Raw genomic sequence first — 18,501 nt, 5'->3', positions numbered from 1 at the left:
CCTCGACCCTCCCCCCACCCCTGTTGTGTGTATGGTTGTGGGTGCCATAGCCGCCGACAGTCGAAATGCTAACCAGAAACAACGACGAAATGCCCGCAAGTGGTGGTCATTACCGGATCATGTGTTTGCGTCGTCGTGGTATATGGTGCCATGTGTTTTGTATGTACTCCCTCTTCTTCGTACTTATCCTCCCTCGGTTTAGGTGATTTGGCCACTTGGGTTGGCACGACGTCCACGTTCTCCCTCTCCCTCCCCCTCCCCCTCCCCCTCTCTCTCGTTGCCAATGACCATGGGGTGAGGACGATGGAACCGAGGACTAAAGACGACAAGTAGACTCCAAGCTGGCCAACTCAGCTTTGGCATTTCTCCGGTCGCCGATGTACTCTTCGGCAAGGTCGGTTGTCTCCTCTCCTATTCATCTCCTTTTGAGATCACGCACGACGACTACGCCATGGAATGACAAGGGGTGGGGGAGATGTCATCACCACCATGCTTGCCGCGTTGGTCGAGTCATGTACATCCTCGACGATCATCGTCGATGTTGAATGAGATGACACATGCCCGGGAGCTCGTCGTCGCCCTGGGCGCGATGCCCTAGATGACGAGCTCTCCATTGTAGCCCCAATCCTGGTCGTCGCTGTTCTCACGGCCGGTGAGCGAGATGGCCTCATCGTCGCCGGAGCTCACATCCGTTTCCATTAGATTATTAATTAACTAATTTTAAAATGGTTTCAGTCGATAATTGTGCACCGGGGGGCGATGCAAGGCAGCCATTCGTTCGGACAGCATCTACCGGCGCCGCTGCCCACCCGCCACCGGTACAAAATTAAGTTTGTCCTCTACGAATCAGTGCAAAACCAAAGTTTGGACGCGACCGCGTGGTGTGGCCGTCGACGTGACCTCGGGGTGCCCACCCAGCCACCCGCTCCTCGTCTACTTCGGCGCAACGTGTCGGGGGACGGAGAGGCGTGGTGGCGCGGGGCCAACGCGCGCGAGCGTACTCGAGAGAGAGGAAAATACCAATGTGTGCGCGCGGGTGCTAACCCTACCTGTGAATTGACCGAGGGCTCTGCCCCAGGCCCAGGAGCCGCCTCCCCCATCTTTCCGTCCTGACACAGGCGGATCTGGATCAGGCTTCCCTCATCCCCTACCCTCGTTCATCCTCCTGCCGGCGGCCATGGCGACGCGCCCGCCGCTCGTCCGGCCGCCCTTCTCGCCTCGACCCGCTACCCATGCCCTTCTGGCGCCCCTCTGTAATCGGCAGTTGATGCACGCGAGACGCGTCCATGGAATCATGCCGCTCGCCGACGGCAGATCGAGCGCCGTCGTCGATCCGCGTATGCTTGCATCGAACCATCACAAGTTTTTTCTACCCTGACCTGTATATTCTCGCTCATCTCCGCGCTTGTGTTCACAGGAGCTCCGTGCCGTTTCCTGGCGGCCAAGAGCACCTTCCGCCAACGGCCAGCAGTGCATGCAATCGCCGGCTTGGATATTTCATCCAGCTGACTGCGCCGTGTAGGTCTCTAAGCTTGCATGGTGTTTCCTAGCTCTGGAGATCGACAAATCCATCTGCGACGAGGAGCTAATTGCATACCCATCCACCGGTAATTTTCTCTCTAATTAATCAGACGATTTCCTTAATTAATTCCCCCTTTTATACTCCGTAGTAATCAGCTCTGTATTTTTCATCAGATTTTATCCTCTGCAGCCCGCTTGCTATTTAGAGTTCATGCTGCTCCTCTCTGCCATGCCACCGTAGCAGTGGAAGAGAGATACCCAAAGGAGAGCGCGAGCACGGTGGCATCAAATATGTCGATGAACAAAGGATATATCCATGGTGAAGTAAATAAACATATGACTTTATTTGATTTTTATAGAAGAAGGATCGTTCCATCTAGATCCTAAGTAATATTGCTTCATTTAAATTTCTCGTCCAAAAAAGAGATTTACCAGTATTCTAGAGACAGGAGAAGTAAGTATAGTCTTAATACTATTTTCGACTGCCAGTTTCATTGTGTCCTGTTCACGATAATCTCGTAGGTATATCATGATTTCTTGATCCATTATGGAACCTTTGTGGCTCCTTTGACCCACAGGATTAATTTCTAGAACACATGAACACCAAAAGTGCAATGTCACGCACTCGCACTCTTGAATCTTATAGGATTGGCAAAAAAGAGTTCACCTAATGTATTGCAAAATAATCCGTAGGAAAATTTTGTAAGGATTCCAGTTCTTTGATTTGGATGTCTGAATCTCTAAAAATCAAGTGAAAATGCTTATATATAGGATTTAAAGGGCCACTGGTTTGTTTTGGACGCACGAATAGGTATAGGAATTTTACATGGTAGGAATTGATCATCTTCTTTGGCTTCACTGGATTAAGGCACCAACATGCTCTTTAGCGGGCGGAGGTGATGTGTAGCAGCTGGGTTCGGTGCACTAACTTGATTTTCTTCATCATTGATAGGTAGTTTGGTTGTCACCTGTCGGTGAGCTCTAGACGGGAAGTGACTTTCGACAAGGTGTGCAGTTATCGTCGGTAAGTTTGGTTAATCTATCTAACAATATTCTTATTATCCTGTTCTTGTATTATGCTCTCTCGCTGGGTACTTCGAAACATATGCTTAAATTTGTCCATTGAAACACTTTCAAGATATACAACACAAATCAGTGATCAAAATTGTACTTTAAAGACAATATTTATATTTGACTGCTGATTTTTCCTGAACTAGTTGGTGTGAGTTTCTTGAGTGGCCCTAGCTTCACCGAGACGGCTCACCGAGCTTGGCTACTCGGCTTGGGCTTGCCTTGTTCAACCTCCATGCCGAGCCTTGCCGAGACCGAGACTCTAGCTTTTTGAGAACCCTCATCATCATTATCATTGAACGAATCCAACATATGCCATCACCACCATGTTTGCGTATGTTGATCGAGCCCATGACCATGTACATACTCCATGACGTCATTATCATCGTCAAGATTGAACGATACGACACATGTCTGAGATATAGTCGACGTGATCTCTCCGTTGTAGCCCCCCGATCATCGCCGTTGTTGTTTTAAACGCTGGTGAGTGAGATGTGTTCGTCGTCACAGCTCATACCCATTACACAAGATTAACGAGGTTTAAAACGGTTTTGGTCGCTCATTGTTCTGGTTGCCTCACCTCAAGCCCCCTACCTTTCCTTTGTGGAATCACCCCCCGTCGTCGGTACGGTGTTTGTCCAATCTCTCCCCCTCGTCGGTGAGGTACAGGGGCTGCCGGGCTGCATGCATGCTCGCCGCAGCAAGGGCTGCAGTGCTTGCTACGCAGAAGATCGTGCTCTGTAATTTATGTCCACCAGGCTGTAGTGGTACTAGTCCCCACCCACCACGAGCAATTGTATTGAGAAGATACAAAAAATAAGCTTGGACGTAGTACCCGACTGCATGGTGTGGCCTGCGATGTGACCTCGTTGGCCGCGTCTCCTCCTTTCTTTTTCTGCGCACCTGTTGGCCGGTCTCCACAAAGAGATGTGGTGGTGCGTGCCGGACTGCGGGCCAGCGTGCCGTGGACGTATTCCTTTCCTTTGTTTTGGAAAGTACAGTAATATAAATATAAAACCATACTGTACCACATATACTGTAGTATCTTTTTTGTCACGTAAAAAAGAAACGAAAATACCTTGGCCGGTCAGGGCGTCTCTCCTCTCGTAGTACATGCGTCGACACGCATATGGGCTGCACCGCCGCCTCCTCCCCCCAACACATATCATCCCTCTCTGCCCTGGGATCCTAGAATAGATCTGGCTCAACCTCTCATCCCTTGCCCCAACCTCGTTCGTCTGCTGCCGGCGGCCATGGCACCGCGCCGCACGGCTGGCCGCCCTTCTCGCCTCCGCGGCGTCGACTCCCTCCCTCTGCTCTTCACGCGCCCTTCCCTCTCCACGGACGCACACACGCCTACATAGTATTGACCGTGTCTCGCGCCGGCGGCAGAGCATGCAACTATCGCTAGGTGAAGTATTTTGTTTTCCTGGATGATTGTCCCTCGCTTCAAGGTGTTCTATTATCACCTGTAATGTTCTAACTATATGCTTCTGGATCCACATGCAGGTAGGGGGGAAGCTCGTCTCCATGGTAGCCGGCGGTGCTCATGGCGGTCCGTGCCGTTTCCCCTCGTCGTCCGGTGAGAAACATCTTTTGCCGACGGCCAAAGGTGCATGGCTGGCATGGCTGCCCTTTTCGTAGCCATATAATCGGTAGCAGCGCCTGACTTGACACATCTATCTATCCATCCTCGAGCCTCTACAACCAGGGGTTAGTTGTATGCCCATCCACCGTTATTTTTTTTGGCTCTAATCTTATGCCCCCCTTGATCCCCTTAATCTAATCAGTCCTTGCCCGTTTGCAATATAGGGTCATGACAATTTGGCGCCGTAGCGGTGGGAGAGCAATACAAGAAGGAGGTTGCACGGTGGGATCAATGTCGACGCAAACGAGCTATATGATGCCCTTTTTGTTAATTTCTAAAGTAAGTGTGCACATGTAGTAGGTACAAGTTGTCTCTGTGAAATTCTGAATATGGCTAATTAAGTATATAAATATATATCCTTGTATAGAAGAAGGATCCTTTGTTGGATCTAATCCAAATTTTATATGATTTACTTTTTATTTTCTCTTCAAAAAATATGTAGATTGATATTTACCGGTCGAGTTTGGCGGAAATTTTATCTTTCGATGGAGTCATTGAGCAAGTTTGTTGGAGTACCTTTTCTTTTTGTTTCATCCGTTCTCATTTTCCTTGTGTTCTTAATTTTTTTCCTGTATTTTCTCAAACCTTTATTTTCCTCTGAGATTACCTTATGTCAAGCTGTAGATCATTGTGGTCGTAAATGAAATACATCTATTCCCCCCTCAATCCTATGAAACATAATGAGCACTAACTGGGACTTTTATTAACAGGTAGTGGTTGTCCGCGAGCTCCAGACGAGAAGTAACTTGCTACAAGGTATGTAATCATCGCTTATAATTTTGTTGTATCGATCAACCGTATCTATTGTTTAATATTCTCATTTTTGTTCCTGTATAATACTCTCTCACGGTACACAAAAGGTAGGGCTTTAGGTTGGAAACTTGAAAAACATATGCATAAATTTGTCTCGTCAAGTATTTTTCTGGTATCATAATTTTGTTGGTTGTTATACATATATTAATTAATACATATGTGATATAAACATCGGCCCCATTTAGTTATCCTTGAGATGAACGTGCTCGACGCAACTCCCAACTTTTGGATTGAAATCCACACATGCCACTCCTGCGCCCACAAACGCTTACTGGCATCGAACCATAAGCCTACATCAGAACAAATACAGGCAAGCCAGACATACTTACATATCGCTTTTGTCAGCCCTGTGCAATCCTTTCACTCAGTAGGACCCTACCCTAGCAGGAGCTGCTATGTTTGCTTGTGCATGTTGTTTTGCAAGTTTATAGATTGTGTAAGAGCATATACGGTCGGACTTGACAAATCTTATCCCTCAAACATCCGCGGAAGCACCGGGCGCTTGCACAGACACTGACCGGTCACGTCTCAAATTCCCCTCGACACCTATATTCATACTACGCATGCAAAGTAAGAGCTATTCTATATGATCAAACAATGCACAACGAATTCGGCATCAAACGGACAACCAAATGCACATAAACAAATTGTACATCATCCAAAGATCATCGGAGTTCATCGCCGGACAAGTTCTTAGCGCCAATGGTAGGAGCTAGGATCCTACCTGGTCTAGGGCGTAGGTTGTACGGGAAGGGGGAGGGTTGATGGAGATGCGATCGCGGCTGCCGAAGGTGGGGCGCCGTGGCGCGATGAAGAAGAGGCGGCGGCGGCGCAAGAGGCGGCTAGGGTTAGGTCTCCCGGCTCCCTTCGGGAAGCCGAGCAAATAATGATTGCTTCTTGCTTGATTAGATTGATACATCTCCTCTCCTTATATAGAGAGGTTTACTTGACTCCTAAGCAAACCATCCTAATAACGATAAGATAATTGGGCTAAGCCCCACTAGTAGAAAACAAGGCATAGGTCACAGGGCAGTTTTCACATTAGCCCCGGTTCAGTCACGAACCGGGACCCATGGGGGCATTCGTCCCGGTTCGTGAGCCCAGGGGGCCGGCCGGGGCCTCGTGGGCATTGGTCCCGGTTCGTATGGAACCATTTGTCCCGGTTCGAGCCACGAACCGGGACTAATGGTCCTCGCTCCTGGCCCACAACCATTTGTCCCGGTTCTTGGCATGAACCGGGACAGAAGGCCCGGATTTAGTACCGGTTCATGCCACGAACCGGGACCAATGAGGTGCTTATATATACCCCTCGCCCGCGAGCAGAGCACTCCAGTGCTCTGTTTTTCTCTGGCCGGCGAGGGGTGGGCTTTGTGGTGCTCTAGCTCACCTCCTATGCACATGAGGTGTTCGATGAAATGCCCGAGCCACACTAGTTAAGCTTTGTCCTCTCGAAGCTCGACCTCAAAGCTCCATTTTCCTCGAGATTTGTCTAGGTTTAGCGGCCCGTCACGTCCCATTCCCGTCTTCACCGCCGTCGACCGCCCGCGCCGATCTCTTGTTCTTATCTTCTTTTTGAAAGAAAAAAATTCTTACTTTAGATAGATACTTGTCTAATTTTCTTACTATTTTATTCCTTCTTATTACATAGTGCGATGGTTTTGGTATCCGCCCCCGTCGGCCCTCGTCCTGTCTATGATTCGGATGTGGTATATATTATCTTTTTATAACTATTTGATTCATTTATCGTTTATGACAAATATACCGACCAGCGTGACATAGATTTTATTTATCTAGGAGGTGGTTGAACCGGAAATTCTAACCGACCCTATTGTCGAGAGGTTAAATTTAGTTGAAGAAGAAAACAATTACTTGAAGGAAAAAATAAAAAAAATTGAGGAGAAGAAGGTGATATTGGAGTTGCATGTTGCGGATGTCGTCGATGATCACAAGATCAAGATGGATGCAATGCGCTTGAAGATTAGAAAGATTAGAAAATATGCCATTCATACCGAGGCTTGGTATCATTATGCCGTTGGATCAATTGTTACCTTGGTTGCGATTATGATCGCATTTGTTTTCGCATTGAAATGTTTTACATAGTTTCAATGTATGGTTTAATTAATTAGATGCTCTGGAGAGCTATATATATGTTGTTAGATGAGAACTATGTATGTACTTTGGTTCTAATGTGATGATGAACTTCTATTAATTTGGTCACTTAATTATCTATTCATGATGTTCTGTAATGGTTTTTGACACACTTAATTATATATAATGCACGCAGATGAACCGGCAATGGATGTACGGTGACAGACACACCTCCGAGTACATTAAGGGCGTGCATGATTTTCTCGAAATGGCTGAGGCAAACAAGCAGAATGGTTTTATGTGTTGTCCATGCCCTACATGTGGGAATACGAAGTCTTACTCTGACCGGAAAATCCTTCATGCCCACCTGCTTTACAAGGGTTTCATGCCACACTATAATGTTTGGACGAGGCACGGAGAAATGGGGGTTATGATGGAAGACGGCGAAGAAGAAGAGGACGATGACAACTATGTGCCCCCTGAATACGGTGATGCTGCAACGGGGGAAGCTGCTGAAGATCAAGAGGAACCAGACGATGTGCCCAATGATGCTGCAAGGGGGGAAGCTGCTGAAGATGAAGAGGAACCAGTGCCCGATGATGATGATCTCCGCCGGGTCATTGTCGATGCAAGGACGCAATGCGAAAGTCAAAAGGAGAAGCTGAAGTTCGATCGCATGTTAGAGGATCAAAAAAAAGGGTTGTACCCCAATTGCGAAGATGGCAACACAAAGCTCGGTACCGTACTGGAATTGCTGCAGTGGAAGGCAGAGAATGCTGTGCCTGACAAAGGATTTGAGAAGCTATTGAAAATATTGAAGAAGAAGCTTCCAAAGGATAACGAATTGCCCGACAGTACATACGCAGCAAAGAAGGTCGTATGCCCTCTAGGATTGGAGGTGCAGAAGATACATGCATGCCCTATTGACTGCATCCTCTACCGCGGTGCGTACAAGGATCTGAATGCATGCCCGGTATGCGGTGCATTGCGGTATAAGATCAGACGAGATGACCCTGGTGATGTTGACGGCGAGCCCCCCAGGAAGAGGGTTCCTGCGAAGGTGATGTGGTATGCTCCTATAATACCATGGTTGAAACGTCTGTTCAGAAACGAAGAGCATGGCAAGTTGATGCGATGGCACAGTGAGGACCGTAAGAAAGACGGGAAGTTGAGAGCACCCGCTGACGGGTCGCAGTGGAGAAAAATCAAGAGAAAGTACTGGGCTGAGTTTGCAGCTGACCCAAGGAACGTATGGTGTGGTTTAAGCGCAGATGGCATTAATCCTTTCGGGGAGCAGAGCAGCAATCACAACACCTGGCCCGTGACTCTATGTATGTATAACCTTCCTCCTTGGATGTGCATGAAGCGGAAGTTCATTATGATGCCAGTTCTCATCCAAGGCCCTAAGCAACCCGGCAACGACATTGATGTGTACCTAAGGCCATTAGTTGAAGAACTTTTACAGCTGTGGAATGGAAACTGTGTACGTACGTGGGATGAGCACAAACAGGAGGAATTTAACCTGCACGCGTTGCTGTTTGTAACCATCAACGATTGGCCCGCTCTCAGTAACCTTTCAGGACAGACAAACAAGGGATACCACGCATGCACGCACTGTTTAGATGACACTGAAAGTATATACCTGGACAAAAGCAGGAAGAATGTGTACCTGGGCCATCGTTGATTTCTTCCGACCAACCATCAATGTCGAAAGAAAGGCAAGCATTTCAAAGGCGAGGCAGATCACCGGAAGAAGCCCGCCATGCGTACCGGTGATCACGTACTTGCTATGGTCAATGATTTACACGTAATCTTTGGAAAGGGTCCCGGCGGACTAGCTGTTCCGAATGACGTTGAGGGACACGCACCCATGTGGAAGAAGAAATCTATATTTTGGGACCTACCCTACTGGAAAGAGCTAGAGGTCCGCTCTTCAATCGACGTGATGCACGTGACGAAGAACCTTTGCGTGAACCTGCTAGGCTTCTTGGGCGTGTATGGGAAGACAAAAGATACACCTGAGGCACGGGAGGACCTGCAACGTTTGCACGAAAAAGACGGCATGCCTCCGAAGCAGTATGAAGGTCCTGCCAGCTACGCTCTTACGAAAGAAGAGAAAGAAATCTTCTTTGAATGCCTGCTCAGTATGAAGGTCCCGACTGGCTTCTCGTCGAATATAAAGGGAATAATAAATATGCCAGAGAAAAAGTTCCAGAACCTAAAGTCTCATGACTGCCACGTGATTATGACGCAACTGCTTCCGGTTGCATTGAGGGGGCTTCTACCGGAAAACGTCCGATTAGCCATTGTGAAGCTATGTGCATTCCTCAATGCAATCTCTCAGAAGGTGATCGATCCAGAAATCATACCAAGGCTAAGGAGTGATGTGGCGCAATGTCTTGTCAGTTTCGAGCTGGTGTTCCCACCATCCTTCTTCAATTTCATGACGCACGTCCTAGTTCATCTAGTCGACGAGATTGTCATTCTGGGGCCCGTATTTCTACACAATATGTTCCCCTTTGAGAGGTTCATGGGAGTCCTAAAGAAATATGTCCGTAACCGCGCTAGGCCAGAAGGAAGCATCTCCATGGGCCATCAAACAGTGGATGTCATTGGGTTTTGTGTTGACTTCATTCCTGGCCTTAAGAAGATAGGTCTCCCTAAATCGCGGTATGAGGGGAGACTGACTGGAAAAGGCACGCTTGGAGGGGGGAACTCAATAATATGCAGGGACGGATATTCTTGGTCTGAAGCACACTACACAGTTCTACAGAACTCTACCTTGGTGACCCCGTATGTCGATGAACACAAGAACAGTCTGCGCTCCAAACACCCGGAGCAGTGTGACGACTGGATTACATGTGAACACATCAGGACTTTCAGCAGTTGGTTGGAAACACGTCTCAGAGGTGACACCACTGTTTGTGATGAGTTGTACTCGTTGTCCAGGGGACCATCTTCGACTGTATTGACTTACAAAGGATACGAGATAAATGGGAATACATTTTACACGATCGCCCAAGATCAAAAGAGCACCAACCAAAACAGCGGTGTCCGCTTTGATGCAGCAACCGAGAGGGGAAATGACACATATTATGGTTACATAATGGACATATGGGAACTTGACTACGGACATGATTTTAAGGTCCCTTCGTTTAAGTGCAAATGGGTCAATCTGTCAGGAGGCGGGGTACAGGTAGACCCACAGTACGGAATAACAACAGTGGATCTGAACAATCTTGGGTACACTGACGAACCGTTCGTCCTAGCCAATGATGTGGCACAGGTTATCTATGTGAAGGACATGTCTACCAGACCGTGGAAAAGAAAAGATAAGGAAGCGAATACATCATACGATGAGCCAAAGCGGCACATAGTTCTTTCAGGAAAAAGGGACATTGTGGGAGTGGAGGGCAAGACAGACATGTCTGAAGATTATGAAAAGTTTCATGAAATTCCTCCCTTCAAAGTCAAGGCTGACCCAAGCATCCTGATAAACGATGAAGATTATCCATGGTTACGGCGCAATAAGCAAATGACACAAGCGAAGAAAAAGTGAAGACTTTCTCCCGCAACTATTATGATGATAGCATGCCAACTTTGTAATAGACGAGTATGATACCATTGTCCGTTTTGTACAAGAAGTGCATCTAGTTTTTGCCGTAACCCTCTCAACTTTCTTGCACATGCTATGTGGATGAAATGATGATACCATGCCAACTTTCAACCTTTTCAGAGTTCATTTGAAATGCTTTATAAGCCCTGAGTGCAGAGAGGTTAGGCCCGTAAGCCTGCTTTAGAGAGGAGCTCGACAGCTCAGGCGCACCGCACCTTATAAACAGGCGCGGCTCTCTCTTAGCTAGCGAGGTGGGACTAAACTCACCACCACGCCGCTGTGCAAGGCCATTGGTCCCGGTTGGTGGCATGAACCGGGACCAATTCCACCCTTTGGTCCCTGTTGGTGCCACGAACCGGTACTAATGAGGCTGTGGCCCCACGAGCACCTTTAGTACCTGTTCGTGGCACGAACCGGTACTAGAGTTTCTTACTAGCTAAGCAGTTTTTTAGTCCCACCTCGCTAGCTGAGAGGCACTAGGAGCGGTTTATAAGCCCTGAGTGCAGAGACGATGAAGAAGAGGCGCAATGCTCACGTTGCTTAGCTTCAAGTCTTGAGGAATAAGGTAGACTGCATCGAGCTATGTGCAGTGCAGTCTACACTATTTCGAAAGGCTTGAAGCAAATCAACGCGCATTGCGCCTCTTTTTTATTTTTAATCATTAAAAGCAAAAAGAATTTTTATAAAGAACTTTTTTTGATAGAAACTTTAATAGCAGAAAGAATTATCATAAAGTAAAATAAATAAGTAATTAGAAACAAAATAAAATAAAATAAATAAGTTTTTTGTTGTAAGTAGAAATAAAACAAAATAAATATAGCAAAAAAGAAAATAAAAAACTAAATACAGCAAAAAGAATTTTCATAAAGAACTAATGGCACTAATAGAAAGTTTATATGTTTTCTAAAACTAATGGCACTAACAGACAGTTTATAATTTTGCTGACCTAAAAGCAAAAAGAATTAAAAAATAAAGCAAAAAACAAAAGAAAATAAATAATGCAAAAAATTTAAAAAACTGCCACCTATTGGGCCACCACGGCCTGAATACGACTAGAAACCCAACCTGGGCCAGGATTCAGGCCCGCAGAAGGCCCAATAGGCCAACAGACAGCACAGTGTGACATTAGGCCCGTAAGCCTGCATTTGAGAGGAGCTCGAGAGGGCAGCCGCAGTGGAGCTTATAAACCACTCCGAGCCCCTCTCAACTAGCGAGGTGGGACTAAACTTTTGGCCGCGGGCAGCGCAAGGCCTTTGGTCCCGGTTGGTGGCACCAACCGGGACCAATGCCCCCCCTTTAGTCCCGGTTGGTGCCACCAACCGGGATCAAAGGCCGCCGCTTCCCGCCCTTTGGGCTGCTGAAAAGAGGCCTTTGGTCCCGGTTGGTGGCACCAACCGGGACTAATGCCCACCTTTAGTCCCGGTTGGTGCCACGAACCGGGACTAAAGGCTTTGCTATATAAGTCCACACTTAGGAAATTTTCGACATACCTCGCCAGTTGCCCCCGACGCCGCCAGGCTGCCCGTGCTCGCCGTCGCCGCCCGCTCCTCATCGCCGTCGCGCTGCGCCCTTGCCTCGACGGGTCGCCGCCCGGTGCTCGTCGCCGTCGCCCTGCCCCCACGCGCCGCCCCGCCTCGTGCTCCCCTGCTTGCGCGCGCAGCCTCGGCGCCCCGAGCCCCCCTGCCCGGCCCGCGCATGCTCGCCGGCGCCCTCGGCGCCCCCGCCGCGTCCCGGCCCCGTGCGCCGGCGCCCTCGCTGCCCCCGCCCCCGCCATCGCCATCGTCCTAGCCGCCCCCGCTGTGAGAGCCGCCGCCCCGGCTCTGTTTTTTTATTTTTATTAGTTTAATTTTTTTGTTCATATGTGATGTATATGTGTATGTGGCTATAATGTATATGTGAACAAATTTTTTTTGTATGTATGTAGATGTTCAAAATGTATGAATATATATGTCAAAAATGTTTTTTTGTTCATAGAAAGTTTTTTGTTCATATATAGAAAGTTTTTATATATGACAATGGATATATATTCGATATATATGAGAAATGATGATCCACATAGAAAAGTTTTATATATGCAAAAGTTACAATTTTAGAAAAGTTTTATATATCTAGCTAGGAAGGGAAGAAGAAGAAAAAGAAGGATAGGAAAGAAGAAAATAAGAAGAGGAAAGAAAGAAGAAGAGGAGAGGAAGAAGAGGAGATATAAATAAGAAGAGGAAAAAAGAAGAAAAAGAAGAGGAGAAGAAGATATTCTATTTTTTCTTCTTCTCCTCTATTCCTTTCTTCTTCTCCTCTTTTTTTTCTTCTTTTTTTTTTCTTTTTTTTTTCTTCAATCCTCTCCTCTATTCCTTTCTTCTTCTCTCCTCTTTTTATTTCTTCTTCGTTTTCTTATGTTTTATCGGGTCTGTCGTCGTCGATATATACCCCTCCCGATAACTTCAACACGAGGGGGGATAACTTCAACACGAGGGGGGGTCGATATACCCCCTCCCCGATAACATTATTTTCCCGTGTATATATGTCGTCGTTGTCGATATAACCCCCTCCTGATAACTTCAACACGTGGGGGGGGGTCGATATACCCCCTCCCCGATAACATTATTTTCCCGTGTATGTATGTTGTCGTTGTCGATATTACCCCCTCCCGATAACTTCAACACGAGGGGGGATAACTTCAACACGAGGGGGGGGGGGTCGATATACCCCCTCCTCGATAACATTATTTTCCTGTGTATGTATGTCGTCGTTGTCGATATAAAACCCCCTCCCGATAACTTCAACACGTGTGGGGGGGGGGGTCGATATATACCCCCTCCCCGATAACATTATTTTCCCGTGTATATATGTATGTCGTCGTTGTCGATATATATAACTCCCTCCCAGATAACTTCGACATGATGGACGGTCGATATGTATACCCCCTCTCGGCCGTGATAACTTATACCACGGGAGCACCGCCCGGCCCTCTCGCTCGACCAAAACTCTCGAGGGCACCCAAACCCTAGAAAAAACGATGTCGGTCTCCTACCCCCTCCCGCCGCGCCCCTACCCTTGAAGCGTTGCCTAGCCCACCCCAAACCCGGAATAAGCTAGGTCTACGTTTGCACTAATATATCCACCTGCTGTCATGTTTGTGTAATAATTGCCATGTTGTAATATTTGCAGAAACAATGGAGCACGGACGAGATGAGCAAGCAGAAGATGTGTTGGGGGACATAATCTTAGCCGGAGGTGATATCTTGTCGTATCTTAACGACAATGATGGTCTGGAAGAACAGGGTGAAGAAGCAGGCTGCGGTGATCGAAGAGTGGAGGAGGAAAGACATGATTATGATGGCTCCGGTGACCCAATGCTGGTGCAAGAAGGAGCCCGTGGTGACGGCTCCGGTGACCGAACAGAGTCCGGCCAGGTAAATATATTAGTTAAGCCTGTGCTGACTAGCTAATTGATGCATTCATTGTTTTGGTATGTACACATATTAATTAACACTCGTCTTTCTTCTTTTTTCTAGCCCTCCAGATCGAGCACAACTGCGGTAAAGAGACGAGGCCCGAAGAGAAAGTTGCGCTCGGATGAAAGGTTTGAGATCACAGCAATCGCGCGCGACGGCCAACCGATAGAACCCCTCCGGACAAAGGATGCTTTTGCTGCTCAGTGCGGGGTTCTAGTTAGGGACAAGATCCCGATCAGCATCCACCAATGGTGTAAGCCTAAGAAGGAAGACCCTGAGGTGTCTTATGTCAATGATATGCAGAAAGATGATCTTTGGACTGAGCTGAAGGCAAATTTCACCCTACCGCCAGAGGAGGATCCGGAGAAGCCAGTTATAGAGCAATTAATCAAGTCTCATGCTCTGAAGAAGATGGCAGACCTATTCAGGAGGTGGAAGATTGAGCTGAAAATGTTTGTCGACAAAGAAGAGACACCTGAATTCATCGGCCGGTATGAGAAGATCAGAGATCACTGGACCGCATATGTGGCCCACAAGACATCGGAAAAGAGTAAGAAGATGTCAGCGACAAACAAGATGAATGCTGCGAAGAAGAAGCTTCACCATCGCACGGGGTCAGGTGGCTACCTCAAAGCCCGGCCTAAGTGGGCCGAGTCTGAGAGGGATCTGCTTGATAAAGGGATCGAACCACAGACAATGAACTGGCCAGACCGTTGCCGGACTTGGTTCTTCGGGGCTGGTGGAACCTTGGACCCTGTACAGGGAGGTGTCGTTGGACGGACGAGCAACTTGCAATACCGGTCAAGAAGATTCAGCACTATATCGATGCAGCGCAGCAAGGGACGTTCGTTCCAGACAGAGAGAACGACGAGCTCACAATGGCCCTCGGGAATCCTGAGCACCCTGGACGGACACGAGGCACGCCAGGCTCCGTTCTGTGGAAGGCTGGTTTTCCGGACGCGGGCGGTTACAAAACCCAGGAGAGGAGGAAAAAAGTGGAGCATATCCAAATTCAGCGTCTGCACGAAAGGGTTCAAGTGCTAGAGGAACGAGACAACAATAGAGATGCCGAAACTGCCCCCGAAGCTACACCGCCATCTCAGCGTAGAAGCAGCGTGGCTTCCACCGAGCTGCCTCAGCTGGAGCATGCGGCTACTCCTAGCTACCCCGTGGATGCTATCACGGAGTCTCAACATTGCCACCTTATGGCGGAATGGCAGAACTTGAAAGTCAAGGCGGCTGTTGGCTCTGTTTTACCTACTGAACCCGGCGCAACCTACCACTGTCGGCCGATTCCTGAAGGATATGCTAGGGTGATGGTGGATGAAATAACAGAGGGATTTGAGGACCTCCAGCTTGACCACCCTACCGGTGAAGGGGAGACTCGGCTGGGTTTAGCTCTGAAGACTCCATGCCTATGGCGGAAGGAGCTCATCAAGCTTCCGAACTGGACGGCTCCGGCGAGTAAGGGCACTCCGCCTCCTCCTCCGCCTCCTCCTCCGGCGAGTGATCAGGGCACTCAGCCTCCTTCTCCGGCGCGTGGCGGCACTCCGCCTCCTTCTCTGCCAGCGCCGGCGTGCCAGAGCAGCCAGCCTCCTCCTTCTCTGCCTCGTCAGCAAGGGCGGAAGAGACCCGCCGCTGCGGCTGCTCCGGCGCGTCGTAGTCCTTCTCCTCCGCCTCGTAAGCAAGGAAAGAAGACAGCCGCAGCCGCTCCGTCTGCTCTGCCGGCGTCTAGCAGTACAGCTGCCAGAGGCGGGAGGCAATACAGATTCGGTCCTTCTCTGAAGACTCCAGAGAAGTTGCCATATGAGAGGACCGAGGAGGAGAACGCGAAGATCGTGCGAGCCGAAGTGAAGAACTTCTTTGAAGGGGTCAAAGCAAAGAAACATCCACCTCCGGAGGAGAAGGTAGATCCGGTGAAAACAAAGCGCACTCTGGCTGCCCTGACAAAACCACCAAAGTCTCCGCCAAAAGGCAACTATGAGCGCGTTCTTGCAAAGGCATATGCCGAAGCGGAGCGGTCGGGAAGTACTGTCAGTGATAAAAGGATGAAAGAACGACGAGCTGGGAAAAAAATTGCCCAGCTCGGCGAACAAGAGAACCAATCGTGCCCCCCGCTCAAGGTGTCAAAAGACATCGTCGCTAATGATCCGGGTATGGTGCCCGGTTATACCGATCTTGGAGATTACCTGCCCGACGATGTACATTATGAAATCATGGAGGTGGACGAACACAAATACCATTACGGGAAGCCTCTCGTCAAAGATGTCAAATCTCTAAGCACGATGATGCGAAGACTACATGATTGGTACATGAAAACCTGCAGAGAGTCTGATGGGATGAGTACTTTAACGCTGAGAGTGAAATCGGAGCATGACCTCGTTGGAATTGAACTGCTGAATGTTCCATTTGAGGATTTCTTCCAGTTTTACAATCTAAAGTCCCTCGATAAAACAACGATCACTTGCTACTGTCTGTAAGTAGTACTACTTCTGTCATTAAGTCTCTCTATATAGGTCAGCTCTTTCATTGCATGTATTTATACTTATCCTCACTATATTATGCAGATTGAAGATCGCCGAATTGAAGAAAAGACAAATCGGTGATATTCGGTTCATTAACACAAATCTCATAGATGATTATCAGGTTAAATTTCATGCCAAAGATATCGAGGCCAACTTGCTACAATCGTTGGTAATAAATCAAAACAAAGATATAATACTCTTTCCTTACAACTTCAAGTGAGTGTTACTGTCTTCTGCATATTCGGTTTCCCTTTATTAGTCCAGGTTATGGTAATGTAATTGATGACTTATGCATGTATGCGCAGTTTCCACTATATTCTCCTAGAGATTAAGCTTGAGCCGGGAGTAGTAACCGTCTTAGACTTGAGACGAAAAGATCCCCAGGACTATGCGAACATGACTCAAATGCTCCAGAAGTAAGTTAAATCGATCATTATCCACCATATCAGCAACTTTGTTCATTTCCTGATATCAAGTAATTGTTTTCTTTGTCTGGCAGGGTTTGGAGAAAATTCACCTCAAAAGCCCCGGGACTGCCGAACCAGCTGCAATTTAGACACCCGAAAGTAAGTACTATAGTAGCATGTTCCGCGCATCTCCTAGTGATTCAAGCGCTAGTTTGATCAATACCATTTAGCATGCTTGCTTATCAGTTTGATTGACCTCTATTTCTTGTAAAGTGGTTGTGGCAGCAACCCGGGAATAATTACTGTGGATACTACATTTGCGAGTCCATCCGCTACCATACCTGTGAGCGGGGCTACACTGAAGAACAATATGAAGTGCGTAAGCAATAATATTCACAATTTTATTTTATTACCATCATTTGTGTTGAGTTTCATTTATTCATATATATATGTATTGACCCCCTTCTTCAAATTAGATTTTTCGGAAGCGGGATCAACTCCTAGCACCAGATCATATGCGAGGAATTCAAGAGGAATTGGCGGCATTCTTCCTTACCACGTGATCGCTGAAAACGGAGAATACTATGTGGACCCTGTGTTCCTACAATATAATTAGGAGATTGTATTGTAAGAGATAATTATTGTATATATGTAGCCGGTAGTGTCGGATAGATATACGAGAACTTGTTGTTCGACCAATATCTCAGAGAAGGAGAGGTGGTCGATATCACTTCTCTCTGTATGCATATATATATGTTCATGACGATCTTCTGTTTTCTTCATTTGATTACTAGCTAGCGTGTCTACTCCTCTCCATATGTATATAGTACGTAGCGTCGACAAAGCACGGAGATAAGAGAGGACACTTCTCTCTATTAATTAGCTAGCTAACACAATATATGAAACACCTAAATTAACCCCCCAAAACCCCTAAACCACCCCCTTTCAAAAAAAACAAAAACCTCAGCTCCTGGTAGGGGCTGACGCGTGGATGCCTATTGGTCCCGGTTGGAAGCACCAACCGGGACCAAAGGCCCTCCTGCCTGGGCTCCCCGCACCGGCCACGTGCACGGCCTTTAGTCCCGGTTCGTGTAAGAACCGGGACTAAAGGGCTAGGGCATTAGTAACGACCCTTTAGTCCCGGTTCCAGAACCGGGACTAAAGGCCCTTATGAACCGGGGTAAAAGCCCCTTTTCCTACTAGTGCCCCTAATAACGATAAGATAATTTGGGCCACAACCCACTGGGCTAAGCCCTTAATATGCCGGTCATAACACTTCTCCCCACCTGCACAAACAGCTCGTCCTCGAGCTGTAAGGTGGGGAAGCACTTGCTGAACTCCTCGAGGTGATCAACCAGCG

The 18,501-nt window shown here is 47.7% G+C and overlaps 1 protein-coding gene across 16 annotated transcripts; it reads left to right on the top strand.

The window, feature by feature from the left end:
* The first annotated feature begins 205 nt into the window (after positions 1-205).
* On the top strand, positions 206-17,931 carry LOC109781402 (uncharacterized). Of its 16 annotated transcripts, none has more exons than XM_073505234.1 (14): positions 852-1,337; positions 1,418-1,607; positions 1,696-1,840; positions 2,474-2,545; positions 4,102-4,305; positions 4,405-4,519; positions 4,951-4,996; positions 13,923-14,167; positions 14,270-16,685; positions 16,777-16,950; positions 17,040-17,150; positions 17,234-17,300; positions 17,415-17,516; positions 17,618-17,931. In XM_073505234.1, exons 9-14 carry the CDS (start codon positions 15,088-15,090, stop codon positions 17,702-17,704), a joined length of 2,139 nt encoding a protein of 712 aa, XP_073361335.1. In that variant the 5' UTR covers positions 852-1,337; positions 1,418-1,607; positions 1,696-1,840; positions 2,474-2,545; positions 4,102-4,305; positions 4,405-4,519; positions 4,951-4,996; positions 13,923-14,167; positions 14,270-15,087; the 3' UTR covers positions 17,705-17,931. The 16 variants fall into 16 exon arrangements, 10 of the variants coding, with proteins under 10 accessions (XP_073361343.1, XP_073361335.1, XP_073361341.1 ...); XM_073505236.1 differs by having other exon boundaries at positions 964-1,337; positions 2,474-4,003; XM_073505237.1 differs by having other exon boundaries at positions 964-1,337; positions 1,696-1,845.
* The last annotated feature ends 570 nt before the right edge of the window (positions 17,932-18,501 follow it).

This window comes from Aegilops tauschii, chromosome 7 (assembly GCF_002575655.3).
Source record: "Aegilops tauschii subsp. strangulata cultivar AL8/78 chromosome 7, Aet v6.0, whole genome shotgun sequence".
Classification (NCBI taxonomy): Eukaryota; Viridiplantae; Streptophyta; class Magnoliopsida; order Poales; family Poaceae; genus Aegilops; species Aegilops tauschii.
Note: the sequence above shows the minus strand (reverse complement) of the source record. Positions and strands in the feature narration are given on the sequence as shown.